This window comes from Erinaceus europaeus, chromosome 3 (genome assembly GCF_950295315.1).
Source record: "Erinaceus europaeus chromosome 3, mEriEur2.1, whole genome shotgun sequence".
In the NCBI taxonomy this organism is placed as follows: Eukaryota; Metazoa; Chordata; class Mammalia; order Eulipotyphla; family Erinaceidae; genus Erinaceus; species Erinaceus europaeus.
The window spans coordinates 158,321,631-158,342,906 of NC_080164.1; the positions used below are offsets into that span (position 1 = coordinate 158,321,631).

The 21,276-nt window shown below is 37.7% G+C and overlaps 1 protein-coding gene across 4 annotated transcripts in view; it reads left to right on the plus strand.

Annotated features, from left to right (window-relative positions):
• The window catches only part of ARAP2 (ArfGAP with RhoGAP domain, ankyrin repeat and PH domain 2), a 214,039-nt gene extending 202,919 nt beyond the window's left edge, over nucleotides 1–11,120 (plus strand). For all 4 annotated transcript variants that reach the window (XM_060188231.1, XM_060188230.1, XM_060188233.1 and 1 more), the window contains 2 exons: nucleotides 3,893–4,027; nucleotides 8,166–11,120. In XM_060188231.1, coding sequence (XP_060044214.1) covers nucleotides 3,893–4,027; nucleotides 8,166–8,540 — 510 coding nt within the window. In that variant the 3' untranslated portion in view covers nucleotides 8,541–11,120. The remainder of the gene's footprint in view (nucleotides 1–3,892; nucleotides 4,028–8,165) is intronic.
• The last annotated feature ends 10,156 nt before the right edge of the window (nucleotides 11,121–21,276 follow it).

Below are 21,276 nucleotides of genomic sequence, written 5' to 3' on the forward strand. Positions count from 1 at the left end.
AGTATCTGTATACTTAAGATGTGTTAGGTATATCTCATAACAAAATGTAAACTCTATGAAAGGATTGTCAGGCCTGTTATACTTGTATATCTCTGTTCACTGTAGAACTCAGTGCTTTTAAAAACTACATAACTAGTTGTTATTATTATTTTATCATCGTGGAGGGCTCATTGCTCCAAGCCAACTTTTTTTAAGATAGGGAGAGACAAGAGTGAAAGTCAGACAGTGTCAGAGCTTCCTCCAGTGTGGTGGGAACCTGGGTTATGAGCATAGTGACTAGGGTGTGCTATCCGGGTAAGTTATCTTACCTGTCTAGTTACTTTTTTTTTTCTCCTCCAGGGTTATCATTGGGGCTCAGTTTCAGCACTATGAATCCACCACTTCTGGCAGCCATTTTTTTCACATTTTTTTTGATAGATAGAGAGAAATTGAGAGAGATGGGGAAGATAAAGATAGATACCTACAGACCTGCTTCACTGCTTGTGAAGCATCCCCCCCATGCAGGTGGGAATCTGGGGGCTTGAACCTGGATCTTTGTGCAGGCCTTCCTCTTAGTAATATGTGCGTTTAACCTGGTATGCCACCATCCAGCCCTCCCAGCCCAATTACTTTGTACTTCGAAGGTTTGAGTAGGAGATAAAGAACAAATAATCTGATAAAAGTTTTCCAAGAACATAACTTTCAGAGTAGTTGTGAGTGTGCTGGAATGCAGGGGTAGGAACCAGCAAATTCCCAAGACAAGTTATGAAGTAGTTCGTAATCTCAGTTTACTCTGTGACCATTATAAAGATCTGTGTGAGGCAATATATAAAAGATGAGAAAGATTTGAGGGAAAGATCTTACAGTACCAGTTTAAAAGTTTGAGAAACAAGGGAAGAACATAGTTTGGTTTAAATTAAAAAATAATTCTGTTATTTTGCAGAGGCGAGCAGAGCTATAGAAAGTCAAGCACGCTATACGGTAGCAAGAAGGTGGCAATTCGGATTAAGGGGTCACAGTAAATGTGGCAACAATTTCAGATTCATAAGTTTCAGATTGGTTGACTATTATAGTTTGAGAGGAACTGATTTCAAGAAGAGTTCTAGTGCTCTGCCCTTGGGCAACTGGTAAATAAGAGTGGTAAACAGCAGATGGGGGCTGGAACATAACATTAACTTGAGAGAAGTGTACATTTGTATTGAAAGCCTTAGGTTTGAGTACATGTTAGAGAAGACAGACACTTAAAAATGCCCTGGGGCCTTCTAGACTCTAAATGTCAAGCAGTAGATAATTCTTTTTTTTTTTTTTTTTTTTTTGCCTCTAGGGTTATTGCTGGGGCTTGATGCCTGCACCACGAATCCTCTGCTCCTGGAGGTCATTTTTCCCATTTTTGTTGCCCTTATTGTTGCACTTATTGTTGTTTTTATTGTTATTGTTGTTATAGCTGTTTTATTGTTGGATAGGACAGAGAGAAATCGAGAGAAGAGGAGAGACAGATAGGAACCTGCAGACCTGCTTCATCACCTGTGAAGCGAGCCCCCTGCAGGTGGGGAGCCCGGGCTCAAGCCGGGATCCTTAAGCTGGTCCTTGCTCTTTGCATCACGTGCGCTTAACTCGTGATAATTCTAAACTATAGGTTTTGATTTATCTCTGAGGTGGAAGAGTGCATATGTCCTGATGGAGACAATCCAGTAATGAGAAGAAAAATTAAGGGGGTGAGCAGGTGACTCACACTTTAGAGCACACATATTACCATATGCAAGAACCCAAGTTCAAGCCCCAGAACTACTGCAGGAAGGACACATGATAAGCTGTGGAGTGGTATTGAGTATGTCTCCTCTTTCTTGCCCTCTGTCTAGAGGAAAGGTATAAATGGCCACTAGAATTAGCAAAACCATTTAGGTATTAAGCCCCAGGAATAAGCATGTTAGCAAAAGGAAAAAACAAACAGACCAAAAAAAAAAAAAAAATAGAGGAGAGAAATCAGGTCCTGACAGGAAACAATGGGAGCATGTGTATATTTATAATCTTGGATTTGTAATCAGTAAAAATACTGTAAGAATAGGACTTTCAGGCTATTAATGCAGAGAAATTGGAGTATTTCATGATGGTAAAATGAAGTTACTGATCACTAGTTTTTTAAAACACATAATGAGCTCATCCCCATGGAGGCAGTGAAAACAGCAGTGATCTTCAGCACTCTTCTGGGTGTTTGCTGGGAATTTAAGGTTAAATTTAAAGTAGTCTTCTATCATTTAATAGGAATTTATAGAGCAAGTATGATGGAAACAAAATGAGCCTAGAACTTATGATTTTTAAGTTAGCTGGAAAATTAAGACATCAAGATCAAAAAGTGAGAGGCATCCCCCATTATTTCAGAATTCTGTTTTTAAAAAGAAATGTGTTTGTGGGAAGATGGCTCACCATGGAAGGTCCCTGCTATGCTATGCATGTGGCCCGAGTTCAAAGTCTTCCTGGAGCAGGGAAGCCCTGGTGATGACAAAATTGTGTGTGTGTGTGTGTGTGTGTGTGTGTGTGTGTGTGTGTGTGTGTGTATGTGTGTGTGTGTGTGTGTGTGTTTGAGACCTCCATTTTCCTTTAGACACCTTAACACATATAACTATGTATATCAGTGAATTTAAGTATAAATGCAATCATAGATTGCCTACTTCCTTCCTAGCCTGGTCTCTCAGATTTACATGATGGGAACGTACTAAGTTTGGAACCATGACAGAAGAATAGTAAGCTCATAGCTGATTATCAAATTTATAGTGGTCGATTATCCAAAGTAATGCTTCTCTCAAATCCAAGACTAGATCTGGAGCTTATATACTTCATTTAGCAATAATAGATTCCTACTGTAGGGTCATTGGGAATTAAATGGAATAATACATGTATGATGAAGCACTAAAGGCTGGAAATAGGTCCTGCACTATAAAATTAGTATTTACTGTTCTGAGCAAAGCACTACTGCCTAATTGTAGCAAAAGAATCTGTTGAGTAATAAGAATAAAAGATAGCGGAGTTTGCATTAAAACTGTATAGTTTACCAAATAGTATTACTGGCATCTATAAGCATCTCATTTTATAGTTGTTATCCTGCATTTCTTTCATAGAGTCTCAAGTCATTTTGCTTTTCCTAACTTGTGAAAGCATAATCTACCATGAGGAATAGACCAACTCCTTAAAGATTTTTCTTGTACATGCGGATTTCAAGGATTTATCATTTAAGATCTTGTATTTTTAGCTGTGCATATTTCTCTTCTTGCAGAATTGACTTTTTTTTTCTGGTCACCTCCAATTGTTTACTGGGCCAGAATTGGTAGTCAATAATTTGAGAACAAATGTGCTTCACTCTCTGACACAGAATGATTTTCAGTATAAATGTTAGTGTAGAAGGCAACATTTCTTTGCAATTCAATTAGGTGAAAAAGTAATGGGCTTCAAAAGGTCAAAAAGCAGGGTAAATTTTCCAGTGGCAATGCCTTAGGTTCATTCTGGGTATATTAAGGTTATATTATCCTTATACTAACATCATTTTAGGTGGAGACAGAAAATAGATGTATAGTTACTTTGATTATATGACTTTGAAATGTAGACAAGTGTATTACGTTTCTCCCACAAAGAGATTTGCTGTTTTCCTAAAATATTTTTCCCCTTTGATTTGATAAGTAGCACAGAAGGGATATATTTGAAACATAGAAATTGAACTGAGACCTCAAAGCTCAGTTCACTTAAGAGTTTTCCATCCTCCAGTGATGTTGCCTCCAGCCCCATTGTAATTACAAATGGCATTCTTGTGGAAAGCAGATCATTTGATTTGGATATAAGGAAAAAGAGTGAAGTGCCTGTATAACATGGTGTACCACATAATAATATCCCACATCAACAGCAAGAAATTGTGTTTCCACAGCATGAAAATGATATATGGCCACCAGCTGGAAAGGAGCGAAAACGTTCTATAACCAAAAATCCCAAAATTGGAGGTTTGCCTCTAATTCCCATCCAGCAAGAAAGAAATGCATCTCAAGCCCGGAGAAATCTAGAGGTGGGTTAAGATTTTCTTTGTACTACTTTTAACTGTAGCATTCGTTTTGTCTTTTTGTAATTGAGTGCATTAATTACTTCAAAAGCATAGTTTAAAAATCATGTCTATCATGAAAGTATTGATTAACCACATGTTCAAATCAGTACACAGAATGTTGGTGATGAAATCATATTCTGAAATGAGTCTTAAGGATTCCTTCTGTTACCTTTAGTATGATCTCATGGCAGGGTATGTCTGAAGCCATAGTAACTGAACTTTCTAATAATACAATCAAATTCCAGTAGTTTGGGAAATGATGGGGGTGTCTCTGTTGATTCTGATAATTTTTTTTAATTTTTATTTATAAAAAGGCAACATTGACAAAACCATAGGCTAAGAGGGTACAGCTTTGCACAGTTCCCACCACCAGACCGCCTTATACCATCCCCTCCCATGATAGCTTTCCTATTCTTTAACCCTCTGGGAGTATGGACCCAAGATCATTGTGGAATGCAGAAGATTGAAGGTCCAATTCTGATAATTTTTAAGGTGGCCTCTGAGCATCAATAAAAAAATTGGCATCTTTCATGAAAATGGCTATTTGTTTTCCTTCTCACCTTGAGGTGTGGGGGTATGAAGCATCAGTTTGTCTTGAAGTTCAGTCTCCTCGGGAAAGAGCATAAACCATTTACTCTCAAAGCTCATTAGACACTTTGGGATTATGTTCACTGCCTTAATCTATTCCCTGAGGGAGAGAAAGAAAAAGTCCTATAAAAAGGTGCTTTCATATCTTTGAGTCTAGGATAGAAATGACTTTGTCTGAATCTCTGGTTTCTTGAACTTTCTTGAACAGAAATAACTTGAATCTTCTGTATTTTTTTTTTCAAAGTCTTTCCAAGCTTATCTTTCTTACGATGTTTATCTCATTGGAGCATTCCTCTGTCCTTACAAAAGCTTTGAAAATAATTGTTTAATTCCTTTGTTGCTTTCTCAGTCCTTATGCTCTGATATAGTCAAAGGAAAGAATCAGACCCTTAAGAAATCATGAATTTTCTTACTCTGCTCTTGTACCTTTTCTGGATATTTTTTTCCATAACTGATAGAGAATCTTGGCATTCTGATTCACATTCCCCAAATTAAGCAAACACCTGGAGTAGGTGTGCTCTAGTATGACCCAGATTTCTAACATTGCATTAGGATTGAATAACAACAAAGCGTAAGATAACTCATTAGGATCCAAATACATCAGCAATATCATTATAGAACAGTATTACGGTGATTGAGTATAGGGAAGTTTGTTAGATTTACAATAGTTATCCCACTCCAATACAGAATTTCAGAAATAATTTTTAGCATATTTAAACTGAATCAATTTATAAAAAAGAAATTCCTACCCACTCAATTTATACAGTTTAAGATGATTTAGTGAGATTTGAAATATACCAGCATTGGAAATAAATATTTCGTTGTTGGGAGTCAGGCGGTAGGTAGCACAGTGGGTTAAGCACAAGTGACACAAAGTGCAGGGACTGGCTTAAGGATCCTGGTTCAAGGCCCTGGCTCCCCACCTGCAGGGGAGTCGCTTCACAGGTGGTGAAACGGGTCTGCAGGTGTCTGTTTTTCTCTCCCCGTCTCTGTCTTCCCCTCCTCTCTCCATTTCTCTCTGTCCTATCCAACAATGATGACATCAATAACAATAATGATAACTACAACAATAAAAAAAACAACCAAGGGCAACAAAAGGGAATAAATAAATATTTAAAAATATATATTTTGTTGTTATATTTGGGGGGTGAGGGGAGGCACATGAAACTTCCTCCAGCACATGGGGATCAGGGTCTTGAGCCCAGGTCCTTGTACACTGTAGCATGTACTCTGAACCAAGTACAGCACTAGCCAGCCCTCCACTATATGGAAAGTGGCTGGGCTCTTTCACAGGAGTGGCATAGCTTTCCTTGGGGACTCGCCTTCAGGGTCTAGTAGTGTGGAGAGTGAGTGACATCCATCTCAAACTGTTCCCTAAAGTCTCCCAGAGCAAGGACAGTAGCTAGGATTCTTTCACCCATGCACCATCTAGGATTCTGGACACAATTAGGGCATGCAAAAACATAAGACTCAATTTCTAGCACCTTCATAAATCAGAGGTAGGTACTCTGATTTTTTTTTAAAAAGAAAGAAATATTAATTGCAAAAATTGTAAATTATGTTCATGAAATATTTTTTTCTCATCTTGGATCTGTCTACTATAATTTATTTTCGGGATCTGCTAAAATTTAAGAAAATAAAGTATATTTTGAAAATTTTATCATTTTACTGGGGAAGTAATGCTTTATAGGGCAGTTGGCACATAGATATAGTCTCTTCCCTCCCTGTGATAAGTGTCAGCACACCACTCTATTTTTGAGAGAATTAGACCATTCACTATTCAAAAAATACTCATTATTTTGTATAGTTAAGCTCTTTCTGTTAGCACTCACACTTTCAAGAGCAAAGCTAAGAAAATAAACATTTAATATTCACTGAGTTGACTTTCTAGCAGGTGTTCAGACAATCACCAGAGATAAGTTCTTTGATACAGTAGAAAATAGATAATATATATAATAACATGCAAGATTTTCCCCTTTTAGGCATTATACATCACTAGTTACTATGTATGCTATTTGACTTTACACTTAGTGTAGTTTTTATTCTTTCAAACTTTGTAACCAAAACAACAGAAAAAATTTGATTTCTACTTTCTGTTCTTGGCTATTTTAACTGGAGAAATTTCTTCAATTTTTGCTATAAAAAAGCAAAGTAAATTTTCTCTTTTCACACTCGTTCTGACCAAATATGACAGGTTTTCTCTGCACCCTTATCTGCTAGGTGCATACTATTCAGTCTTATATAGAATATATTGCAGTAGGTTATAATTTTTTTTTTTTGCCACTGTGGTTATCACTAGGACTTGGTATTTTCACGACTTCACCATTCCTAGTGTCTTTTTATTTATTTATTTTTTCTTCCCTTCTGTTTGATAGAGGGAGAAATAGAAAGGAAGTTACCTTCAGCGCTGTTCCACTACTCATGAGAGTTCCTGGAGACTGAGGCTTGGGCCCTGGTCCTCATGAGTGGTAGCGTGTACACTCTGCCTAGTAAGCCTCCACCTGATCCCTGCATGGCAGTGCTCTTAGATATCTGATGAAAGTCCACCTACCAGAGCCTGCCATCACAAGATGGGGAAAGTGTAGTGGTGTATTACAATGGATTTCTGGTACCTATATGCCCTTAGAGTTCTGCATTGTACTGAATGTGTATTCAAATCCATTTATACACAGTAAGTTCACACACACACACACACACACACACAAATGTTTTTGAAAATATATTTGTGGAATTCTGTGCAGTATAATGGGGAAGATGCCAGTAGTCAAGTGATTTATGAAGAAGAACAGGAGTCAGAATTCTCTGCATATAATATGTACAGTGAATCACAGAAGACAGGGCTGTAGTCTACAGCATTTTCCCCACTCACAGGACCACAGAGGCCACCACTGCCCTCTGTACTGCAGGCACAACACCATAGGAACTACAGGTGCATGAACATGTGACACATCCAAACAGAAGTGAATTAAAAGGGGCAAACTTGCTGAGTCAATTTAAGAACTAAGCTGAAGGAACAACATTAAATGTGTTGGTAAAATGCATCCCCATGGTCTACACTTCAGTTGTATTTGTAGCTGCAAGAGCAGTGTACACACTCAGACGTGCCACTCCTGTCTAAGTAAAGTTGGAAGTTAAGTCATAGGCTCAGTATAAGGGGAAACAACTTTTTCTGCAGACTGCATCTTTTTTTGTTTGTTTGTTTTTGCCTCTGGGGTTATCACTGGGGCTCAGTGTCTGCACTATGGATCTACTGCTCCTGTGCCCATTTTTTAAAAATTTTTTTGTGGGGAAGATAGGGAGAGAGAAAGATAGACACCTGCAGACCTGCCTCACCACTTGTGAAGTGACCCCACTGCAGGTGGAGAGCCAGGGGCTTGAACCAGGATCCTTATGCGGAGGTCCATGCACACTTCATACTATGTGCACTTAACCCGGTGCGCTACTGCCTGGCCTCTAGAATGCATCCTTTAACTTAAATTATGCCAAACTGTGAAACATTTTATTTTATTTTTAGAGTACAAGAGCAGAACTAGACAGGCTGCGGTTGAGTGACAAGCATTGTCCTGAGTATGAGGACCAAACTTTAAAGGAGAAAGCTTCCTTGGTAGCCCACTGCCTAGAGCACAAGGATGATAAACTTCGAAATCGAGCAAGGAAGCATCGCAGCTTTAACTGTCTGGAGGACACTGAGGCGGAGGTCTTCTATAGTCGCCACAAAGGCCTAAAGACATTGAAGAAGACTGAGGACAAGAGCAACAGGACTACATTGGACTCTGACAATAAACTACCATCAAATGTTATCGAAGAACTTAGTGCAGTTCTACAGCGATCAAGAATTCTTTCGAAAGAATTACAGGGTGAGAAGATCTTACAGAAAGAAATAAAATGAATGGTCTCACAAATTGCTTTTATAAAAAATACTGTGTACATGCCAGAGTTACCTAGCTGTACTTACACATTTAATAATACGTATGTATATATGTGATAAGTGTAATATTAACTTTATTTTGGTCTGAACCAAGCTTGTACAGTTCAATTGTATTAATCTTATGGAAGAAGGCATTCGGTTACCTTGAGTGGTCACACTTTTAAGATAGTTGTTTAAATGCTGTATTTATGACCCGAAGTCTCAAACTGTATTGTATTATATAACTGTTGTTTAAATGAAGCTATATGTAACACATTTTGCACTTTGGGCAGTCTTGTATATTAAGTTATCATGTTTTTAGGTTTACATAGAGTTCATCCTTATGGCAAAGAACAGAATGTTAACTTGAAGGGGGGGGGTCTATGTTAGTGGTGGCCTATTAACCAACACTGGGGTTAAAAAGAGGAAATGAACAAATGTCTGAAAAAGCCAAGGTCAGTTAGGATTCTTTATAATTCATTATTAACGAAAAGCTGTTTAAAAAAAAAAAGCCTACTGACTTAAGTATTTTCCAAGAGTAATGTTAGACAACCCCTGACTACTCCTTTGTTCATGGTGATAGTAAACCAACCACAATGAATATTCACTACACTTGAGTCTCCTGTAGTGGCTGCTGAGAAGAAATTAAAACATCATTGAAGTAACTACACACCGGACCTGGCATGGAAGTCATTTCTATCATCCCTAAATGCAAACATTTTTTTTTTCTAATAGTTCCTCCCTGTTCTTTTGGTACGAACAAAATCCATTATGTGACTTGTCATTTTTTATTGTTTTATGTTGTTTTTCCACATCTTATTTTAAATAAGGTTGTAAAGTCTTTATAGTGTCACAGTTAGCTGGAAGTGTCCAACATAGGGCTATTTTGCAGTGGGACATAACTTAATTCTAATACACTTTAGGATCTCATCAGTGTTCACATTTAATCTAGTCTTTTTGTTATCCAAAGTAACATTAGTTTACAACACTGTATGTTTATGAGTACAGTTTCACACCTCTTCAAATGTATGCTATGATGCCTTGTCATATCCACCATAAAAATACTATTTTTTTAAAGTAAAGAAATAGTTTCTTCCCTGGAAAAGTTTGGTTTTGTTTGTTTGTTTGTTTTGTTTAAACCTAAAGATCATCTACAGACTAAGTAGTTTTCCCAATATAATCAAACAGTACTATCTAATTTCTTGAGGATTTTATCGGGCCTAGTGAATTTTGATTAAACGCTTTATAAGTGACAGAACTTTAGTTCTAGCTTTTTTTCCCACATCCCTGTTTTTTTTTCAAGTATCTAAAATATTTCCAGAATGTGTTGGCATACAAAATCCCACCCTGTAAGTCAGGATAACCACAGTATAGTAATATACAGTTAAATGCTATCAAGTTTTCCATTGGAAAGTACTGATCACTTTTATTTGGTGGTGATAAAAGTTTACCATGAATATATGATATTTATTATTTAAATATAAATTGGAAAGTTTTTTAAGTGTAAAAACTGCTGGTCAGTTTATAAATTAGATAGTACTATTTAGGAACATATTTAGAGAAAAAACTAAAATTATTATTACTTTTAAATGACTTTTATGAAACATGAGTTTTATCTGTCTAGTATGAATATTTTTAAAACTTGAGCTTAAAAATCAGAGCTCCATTTCTTTTCCTGTACAGTTGTCCCATTTTCAAGTGTAAAGGGCTAATAATGGCATCTCATATTTTGAGTAAAAAATTAAAATTGTTTTACAATTCCATTTGAATGTGACTGTCTTTCTCTTTTTTTTTGAAGTTCAAGATTATAGTTGTAGAAGTTCCTTAAATATTTATATTTATAATATATTTCAAATTACCTGTTTTGTTTCATTTTGTTTTTTCAAATATATCAATGTTCTACCTAAATGATGAATAGATTCAGACATTTCTCAGATTGGTGCTAAGCTTTCATTTTTATAGATCTAAAATTAAATAGATAATGACTTTTTAATATTTACTTTTAAATAAATCATTACCTGATGAGTTACCAAAATTACCCTGAAAATTCAAAACTAAGAAAAAGATGATTTCTGTAGATTACTAGTAGCTGAAAATTTTTATTTCTAAAATATAACATTGTGTATTGCAAGAAGAAATGCTTTTGGAAATGTATACATGGTGATGCCTGGGATTGGACCTAGAGCCTTGGGCCTTTCTGCTACTCCCACACCCTCCAGATAAAAGTCTTAGATGTAAACCTTATTTACTTCTACATCTCAATGTAATTTATCTTAATTTTGATGATGTGTGCACTTAACCAGGTATGCCACCACCTGGCCCCTTTATTTTAATTTTGTTGAAATGTTTTAAGTTATATATTCCAATACTCCATAGTATGGCTGCTGAATGTAAAGTTTAATAATTCAAAACTTCTACATACTTAAGACACTGTATTCAAAATCAAAAATTATTCATCTGAGAAATGAGAATATTACCTATCTTGCCAGCTTTTTGAGATTACTCATGTACATGTCACCTACCTAGCCCATAATAGAAGTTCAATAAATGTTACTAAAAATACTAGTTTTTCTTTCACTTAGTTTAATACTTCAATTACGGTTTTCAAATTGCTCTTGATATCTTTATTCTTCATGCACATTTTTAAATAGTTATACATTAGTGAACCAGATTGTCACTTTACAGGTTGAATTTTGTCTACAGGTTGAATTTTGTCTAACCCCTAACCCCCCCCCCAAATTCATGTTTTGAGGTCCTCGCTCCTGTGCTACAGAGTGTAGAATCTGGAGATCGGATTTTTTAATTATTTTATTGGGAAAGTAATGATTTACAGTACAGTTGTTGAAATGGGCATATTTTCTTACCTTCCTGAGATAGGTGTCTGCATATCACTCTCACCACCAACCCAGGTTCCTCTGCAGTATCTTTAAAGGTCTGTGCAATTTAATAATTCCATGTCAAGACATAGATAGTGGGCAGGCTACATTTAAAAATTAGATAATGAAAAAAATTAGCTAAAAGACTCGTGAAATGTCTCTAATGAATAACAAAATATATGAAAACTAGAGCAAGTAAATATCTTGGTTAACAACTACATTTAAGAAGAAATTTGAAAGTATGAAGAGGACATAAACAATGGTCACCCTCATCTGGACATGTTGACAACATGGACTAAGTCCCTCCCCCACAACCCTTAATATTCTACTTATTAATATAAACAGCTTCTGAAAATTAGAAAATAACAGACTATTAATTTTGAAATAGTTTCTTTTTAAAGACTAAGAGAGTGACAATATAATAGTAAAAATAGGACATTAAAAAAAGACAAGGAAGTTTGCAAACACAAACTGTACACACACATGCACGCACACACGCACGCACACTATGGATCAACCTGCCAGTGTCCATGTTCAGTGGAGAAGCAATTACAGAAGCCAAAAAGAACTCTCCCACCTTCTGCACCCCCAAAAGACATTGGGTTCATACTCCCAGAGGGGGAGAAATTTTAGGGGAAGATGACCAGGGTGCTCTGAAACCCAATTTAAACAGGGCTCAAGAGAAGAGGGGGGAAAAAAAGGAAGGACATTCAGAAGTAGTAATAGGTCTGGGTGTGACTTGGAAGAGAAGGCAGGACTATAGAAAAAATGAGCAAATTTATATAAATATAGACCAGTAGTTATAGAAATAATTGTCAACCCTTATCTGTGACCTTGGGAGAACTACTGCAGTTGCCAGTTGTTTTCTATGAATGGGGAGATACAACTCTGGTGGTGGGAACAATGTGGAATTATACCCACTACCTCATAATTTTATAAATCAGTTATTAAATCACACACACACCATAAAAACAAAAATTGTGGAGGTGGGAGAAGGTAGCCATCCAGCTATAAGCCTGGAAGCGCAGCTTAGGAAGACACCAAATCTGCTCCTCCACCTCTAACTTCTGAGTGGTGAGAAAATTCCCATTGTTTAATCCACCCTTTTATTTATTTATTCATTTATTCATTCATTCATTTATTTAATGAATGGATAGGCATCCCTAGCAAACTAATTAGCCACATTCTTGTGCTGACTTGATTTAGATCTCAAATGAGCACACTTCCCCCTAATACTTACAAATGTTAGTCCATGCACTTAAGTTACCCCACATCACTGAGGACCTGTGTGCCATTACTTAAGTGTTCTGGCTAGCATAATGATTATTGCAGGAGGGGGGGGGGCATGTTAAGTTGCAACTGTTTAAGAGAGTCAGCTAGCTAAATACCTTGAAATAGCACAGCATAAGCAATTCAAATTTATGGGTAAACAAAATTTCAGTTGGGAGCTACTTGTGAAGCTTTGTTCTGACACATCAAAAGACCATATGCCAGTAGAGTGACAATGCTTGATGTTTCATTATACTTGGGAGAGAATGAACCACCCACAGAGGTTTTCAGCACAATAGCTGAGCATTCTCTAGGAAGAGTCAAAAAGTCATTCTCATCAACAAAGAGAAATAAACCTAACAATAATACTACATGCAGCGTGAGATTGAATCAAGAGAACTGTACTCAGATGAAGTGGTATTAGAAAGGGATCTCATCTTCCAATCTGGTTATTTCCACATTTTTTCCCCCTCGCTGACTTCTTTCTCATTTTTTTCCCCTATTTTCCCTTGGAACCCTCAACAGTCTGCCTTTTGTCTCCCACTATTCTCCAACTTCTGACAATGTGGATTCAACCTCATTTCCAATTCAAATAGTTAGTTTACAAGTCACTGTACTTGCCTTACCACCAGTTATAGCATTTCACAGTTAGTGACCCTGTCCTTTGTGAAATACTTTCTGTGGGGTTGTCAGAAAAGTCACAACATATTTTTCATGTTTTTCTATGAAAAAAAATGTGTCATGAGTTTTCTGACAAAGAAGCCAAAAGTCTTGCTGTCTGCTATCCTATAGTATTCTATTAATACTAATCAGAATTCTCAAATCTTCTGTTGAATATACACTGTTGTATAGCCTAACATTTAAAGAAGTTCATCAAATCTCACAATTTGAAATATTGTTTTAAATGGTATCTTCTCATCTCTAAAAAATCATCTTCTAACCATCTTAGATATTTTACTTCAACCTGGTGGTGTATTTCTAGGTATTAGGTATAGCTCTCACAGTTCTCCTACTTTCATTTACTGAAAGATAACTGCAGGGTTGTTGAGCTCCTGATTGGCACATTTCACACTTGAATCTGGCTCAATAGTTCACACTTTTAAGCTGCATTAAAACTGGCTAGATCCAGGGGTGGGCGGTAGCTCAGCAGGTTAAGCGCACATGGTGCAAAGTGCAAGGACCGGCTTACGGATCCGATTCAAGCTGCCTGCTCCCCACCTGCATGGGTTGGGGGGAGATGCTTCACAAGCAGTGAAGCAAGTCTGCAGGTGTCTATTCTTCTCTCCCTCTTTCTGTCTCCCCATCCTCTTTCAATTTCTCTCTGTCCTGTCCAACAATACCATCAATGGCAACAATAACAATAAGGGCAACAACAAGGGAGAGAAAATGGCCTCCAGGAGCATTGGATTCGTGGCTCAGGTACTGAGCTCCAGCAATGACCCTGGAGGCAAAAAATAAATAAAATAAATAAAAACACTGGTTAGATCAAGACAATAACGTGGGGTGCAGAGTAACAATGGTGGGTATGTGTATGGGAAAGACTCAGAATTTGCTTCTGGAGATGCACTAATGTGGAAACTTTGGGAGTAACTGCACAAATTAGTTGATCAGCTAATGAGGGTGTTAAGAGTTTTAAGAGGCTACCACAACAGAGGCTAAAGTAATTCCTGAATTGTTACCCTTCATTAAAAGCAAAACTAGAACTCTTCAAGAACAAGACAACCAGGAGTCGGGTGGTAGCACAGCGGGTTAAGCAGAGGTGGCACAAAGTGCAAAGACGGGAAAAGGATACCGATTCGAGCTCCAGGCTCCCCACCTGCAGGGGTGGCGTTTCACAAATGCTGAAGCAGGTCTGTAGGTGTCCATCTTTCTCTCCGCCTCTCTGTCTTCCCCTCCTCTATCCATTTCTCTCTGTGCTATCCAACAACGACGACACCAATAGCAACAATAATAACTACAAGGTCAACAAAAGGAAATAAGTATTTTAAAAAAGACAACCACTGATAATCATAGAACACAGAGGGGAATTGAAAACACCCCTGTGTACCTCAGACCACAACAGTCGGTCTATATTGGAAGATTAAGAAATGTCAAGTTGATCACCTCATCCTTTCCCCAAACAAACACAGTATCATGGAAAGGTCTCCCTCGAGGCCCAAGTTTCTTCAGATGGGGGCAGAGGAGTGGTACAGGGCCAAAGGCAATCTGTCTCTAAGCACTGTAAGTCACTGCGAGAGTCATATTCTCATCTTACACTCAACTAAAAATTGGTAGATCTAATAAGTTAATATGGCAAAGTGATCCAAAAGGCCAAGAAACACATGAAAAAAATGCTCCAAGTCTTTGACTGTCAGAGAAATGCAAATAAAGGCAACAATGAGATACCACTTCACTCCTGTGAGAATGTCATACATCAGAAAAGGTAACAGCAGCAAATGCTGGAGAGGTTGTGGGGTCAAAGGAACCCTCCTGCACTGCTGGTATGAATGTAAATTGGTCCAACCTCTGTGGAGAACAATCTGGAGAACTTTCAGAAGGCTAGAAATGGACCTAACCTATGATCCTACAATTCTTCTCCTGGGGATATATCCTAAGGAACCCAACACATCCATCCAAAAAGATCCGTGTACACATATGTTCTTAGCAGCACAATTTGTAATAGCCAAAACCTGAAAGCAACCCAGGTGTCCAACAACAGATGACTGACTGAGCAAGATGTGGTATATATACACAATGAACTACTCAGCTATAAAAAAATGATGACTTCACCATTTTCAGCTGATCTTGGATGGACCTTGAAAAAATCATGTTAAGTGAAATAAGTCAGAAACAGAAGAATGAATATAGGATGATCTCACTCTCAGGCAGAAGTTGAAAAACAAGATCAGAAGAGAAAACACAAGTAGAACCTGAACTGGAATTGGCGTATTGCACCAAAGTAAAAGACCCTGGGGTGGGGGCGAGAATACAGGTCCAAAAAGGATGACAGAGGATCTAGTGGGGGTTGTATTATTATATGGAAAACTGGGAAATGTATGCATGTATAAACTATTGTATTTACTATCTATCAAATGTAAAACATTAATCCCCAATAAAGAAATTAATATATATATATAGCAAAGTTAGAAGACATAAAGTTATCATGCAAAAATCTATAGCATTTTATATACACTAACAATGGAATATTATCAAGAAAATAGACAAAAGTAATACAAGGAAATGTTGGATAACTCTGTTAAAGCATCAGAATCTATAAAATTCAAGTGGAAGTGCTAGAGACTTACAAATAAAATGTGTTTGGTGGCCAGGGTCATAGCTCAGGTTTAAAGCACAGGACTCACATACCTGAGGTGGCCATCTGCTAGAGATGAGCAGTGCTGTAGTTTTTCTTTTCTACTCACATAAAAATAAGTATATAGGGGGCTTGGTGGTAGCACAGTGAGTTAAGCACACATGGCGGTCGATAGGATCCCCGGTCCAGCTCCCGGCTCCCCACCTGCAGGAGAGTCGATAAACAATCAGTGAAGCAGGTCTGCAGGTGTCTATCTTTCTCTCTCCCTCTCTGTCATCCCCTCCTCTCTCGATTTCTCTCTGTCCTATCCAATAACAACAGTAAGAATAATAACAAGGGCAACAAAAATGGGAAAAATGGCTTCCAGGAACAGTGGGTTCATGGTGCAGGCACTGAGCCCCAGTGATAACCCCGGAGGCAAAATAAAATAAAATAAAATAAAATAAAATGTAAATCTCTCAATAATAAAATGGATTCAAGGAGTAGCTCATCTGGCAGGGCAGATGCCCTGTGATGCTGTGAGGTCCAGGCTAAGATCCTGGCACTGGAGCACCAGAACACTAGGGGGAGCTCTGGTGCTGTGGTGTCTCTCTGACTCAAAAGTGGCCCAAAGAAATTAAATGGTGCATGTGTGAGGAGTCAGGTCCAATAATAAAGTAATAGCAAGGGACAACAGCAATGGCCTATCAACCTTCAAAGATAAAAACAATAGCATACTGGAATAAAAACATCGGGGGCCAGGTGGTAGTGCAGCGGGTTAAACACACATGGCATGAAGCATAAGGACCTACATAAGCAACCAGGTTCAAGCCCCTAGTTCCACACCTGCAGGGGGGTCACTTCACAAGTCTATCTTTCTCTCCCCCTCTCTGTCTTCCCCCCTTTCTCCATTTCTCTCTGTTCTATCCAACAAGAATGATATCAGTAATAAACAACAAGGGCAACAAAAGGGGAAAAAATAGCCTCCAGGAGCAGTGGGTTTGTAGTACTGGCACCAAGACCCAGTGATAACCCTGGAGGCAAAGTGTGTGTGTGTGTGTGTGTGTGTGTGTGTGTGTGTGTGTGTGTGTGTGTGTGTGTGTGTATTAAGTAGAGTGCCATTCCTCTAGACATATTCCTCACGAGGATGATAAATAAGGCAATTTTGGATAAACAGATAATCTTTTTCCAGCGTAGGTACACTGAAAGCAACAGACACCTCTTTAATTTTTATTTTCTAGGCTAAATTGTCTAAATTAAGTGTCAAAACACAGTAGGACAGGGCCAAGGAAATAGTTCACATGGATAGTCTGTTGGTTTGCCATGTGAGCAACCCAGGTTCAAGCCCAGCTTCCATTGCTTTGAAAGAAGTATCCATGTTGTGGTCTCAGCCACTCTGCCTCTGCCTGTGTCTAAAAAAATAATGAATTTGAAAAATGCAGCAAACAGAGGAGCAATGAATATTAACAACAGAAAGTGGTGATATACAAATGAATGACATAAAATATATTTATATTAGCATCCATATAGTAAAGAGATGTCATGGACCATAAAAACTTAAAATGCTATATGGTTCACAATTATCAGGGAAGAAGTGAATATAAAAATTGTATTAAGTCAAGGATGTATGTTGTAACTCTAGAGTACCTGTTAAGTACCTGTTAAGAATATATGACTCATGTTCACACAGAGGAAAACTGGAAAGATATATTTAACTAATCCAAAATAAAGAAAAAAATGAACATGAAATAGGTCCATTCAAAGACAGCAAAGTGTTAGATATAAAAACAAATGTGTCAGCAATAATATAAATGCAAAATAACACTTCAACTAAAAGCAACAACAAAATATATGTGCTGCCTCTAAGAGACACATGATAAATATAAAAACAGGTATTGAAAGCAAAAGGTTAAAGAGAAGATGCACTACATGGCACCAAACAAAAGTGGCCTGATATGAACATAAAACAGAAAAAGACATTAAGAAAGGGAACTCTGCATGGGATAAAGAGCCATTAGTCACCGACATAAGGATCCCAGTTCCAGCCCACCTGCAGGAAAGTCGCTTCACAAGTGGTGAAGCAGGTCTGCAGGTATCTATCTTCCCCCTCTGTCTTTCCTTCTTCTCTCCATTTCTCTTTGTCCTATCCAACAATGACGATGTCAATAACAACAATTAAAAAAACAACAATGGCAACAAAAGGGAAAATAAATAAATTAATTTAAAAAGAGCCATTACTCAACAAGAATATAAATGAATAAAACCTTAAATTTTAATTTTATGCTCAAGGCTCACAGTACAAGATCACACTCATGCTGCATGGATATGACATCTCTACAAGACAAAATAAATAAACTAGCTAACTGGAGGTCAAGACCACCTAACAACAATCCAGGTCATCGCTGCATTACAACAGGCAGGTGCTCTGATGGCTGATGCTATCTTTTAAGGCAATAAGTGGTGCTGTTAAAATGCCTTCAGAGGTTTTTGTTTTGTTTTGTTTTTTTAAAAAATAGTATAGCTACAGGACCTTTGAAATATCACTAAAATATGCCTACTAGCTATTGACAAAATGGAAGACACCCCCCCCCCCAACACTTCATCTGCACTATTCCAGCTTTTAGGTCCATGATTGGTCAACAATTTGTTTGGCTTTGTATGTTAACTCTCTTTTCAGCCACCAGGTTCCAGATGCTATAGCAGGATGCCGACCAGACTTCCCTGGACAGACAACCCCACCAATGTGCCTTGGAGCTCTGCTCCGCTTCCCCAGATCCCCTCCCCACTAGGGAAATAGAGAGACAGGTTGGGAATATGTATCGACCTGTCAACACCCATGTTCAGTGGGGAAGCAATTACAGAAGCCAGACCTTCAACCTTCTGCATCCCACAATGATCTTGGTTCCATACTCCCAGAGAGTTAAAGAATAGGAAACTTATCAGGGGAGGGGATGGGATATGGAGGTCTGGTGGTGGGAACTGTGCGAAGTTGTACCCCTCTTATCCAATGGTTTTGTCAATGTTTCCTTTTTATAAATAAAAAATTAAAAAAGGGAAAATAAATAAATAAACAAAAATTTAAAAATGCCTTTAGAGACAAAGATGAAATTATCCCCCTCTACAGAAAAATTAAGACTTCCCTGCTCTAAGCTGGGTGGTGGGATGCATTGGATCGACCTTCTCGTGGTGCATCCCGTGAGTACCCATTCATTGGGGAAACTGACGATCCTTCCTAGCTGACTGAATCCACGTGGATCCCAGTCACTTTCAAAGCCAGCAACAAGCAGCTCCTGACAGCTTTCAACCTGACGCTGTTGACTGGCTATGGAAGAAGTGCAAACGCTAGAAGAAGAAGCTGGGTGGTGGTGCACATGGTTGAGCATATTACAGTACACAAGGACCAGGTTCAAACCCTCGGTCCCCACCTACAGAGGACAAACTTCATGAGCAATGAAACAGTGCTACAAGTGCCTGCTCTCTCTACTGCCCCTTCCCTCTCAATTCATCTGTTGATTCTATCCAAAATACACATACATAAATACACATGTAAACACATATGTATGTATATAAACTTCCTTGCTCCAAATGGAGATGACTGATTGCAAATCTGAAAGCTATTAGCACCAAAACATGAACCTTTAGTTCATCAATTAGACATGCTTTTTATTTACTAAATCCCCTCAACATGATGTAGTTATTTCCGTAACAAATCATTTGGATATCATTCTAAGTGTCAGATCCATTTTTAGTTTCCTTCTAGTTTCCATGGTTTGGAAGGTGTGACAAGCTCTCCTGGGAGTAGCCACACAGTTACAGTCTTTTGATATAGACTGACAGAACTTTGCTTATAAGAATTCCAGGCTATGGAAGCAGTTCAGTGGATTCCTTCTACACCTAGGGTCTATGCCTCAGTGATGTTTTCCAGGCATTTTCTGTGTCTTACTGTACAGTCATTGTATGTTGCTCTATAGAGCATGCCCTATCTTTCCCCTTCATAAATATACACAACTAATCCTGGAGAAACTTCTTAATATGTACAATCTGTTATATCACCCTACCATGTATAAAACCAAACTCTCACTTCCTCTCCTTTGAAGCTTGCCAAAAAATTCTCATAACTCAAAATATTTTTTTTTCCTCCAAGGTTATTGCTGGGGCTCTGTGCCTACACTATGAACCCACTATTCCTGTGGCTTTTTTTTTTTTTTTTTGATAGGACAGAGAGAAATTGAGAGGGGAGGGAAAGATACAGAGGAAGAAAGATAGACACCTGCAGACCTACTTCACTGCTTGTGAGGCAAGCCCTTTGCAGGTGGGGAGCCCGGGGCTCAAGCCAGGATCCTTGAGCAAGTCGTCACATTTCAGACTATGTGTGCTTAACCCGGTGTACCTGGCCCCCCTTAATCTATTTTTTTCAAGTTAGTAAACCCCTTCTTCTCTAAATAGTTTCCATTTATTTTCTGACAATGACAATGAGGTAACTTTTTAGAGAAGGGTATTAATGTTCTGTCTTGACAAGAGGTTTGGCCCACACAGATTTATGCAGATATCAAACTCGAGTCTATACTTTATTCTATTTAAACTTTGTATATTTTTAAAAAATGCATTCCAAACTAGTCGTGGAATTATTAAGATGGTCATAATTTGTTTGTTTGCAATTAATAATAAAAATACAATTAATTGGTAAACAGAAAAATAAATTTTGTGGTTGAGCTAGTTTACTATAATAAAATGTTAATGGTATAATCTAAATGATGGGTTAGTGGTATTCACTAAAAAGTTCTTGACACATTCTTACATGTATAAATGTTTGCAAACTGTGTTGGAAAAATATTGCATTAAGGGGTATATATAATTTTTTCACTCTGTCACAGTATTTATGCTAATGAATGTATTCAAAACTGAATTAAGTTATATTAAATTTCAATACCTCCTTTTTATATGTACGCACTGTTCATAAAAGTAAAAGCTGTTTCCTGTATGGGTTCCTTTTAGAACTCAATTAGCATTGATTTGTCCACTGCTGCAGACTTTATTAACACTAACTTTATTAACTTAGAATAAATTAGTGTTTGCTCTTTATGAATAAGTCCAATAACTTGCTGCCTTCATTCTGACTTCCTTTTTCCACCATGTTCTAATTAAAAGCTATCAATGTTTGTTTCCTGGCATTTAAAATTTTTACAGTCACATTCAAATTACTGCATTATTGAAATGTATATTTTTCATAATAAGTGTCAGATTTCATTGTATGTTATTCCTTTTTAAGAGTTTAATGAATCAATCTGGATGCTTAACCTTC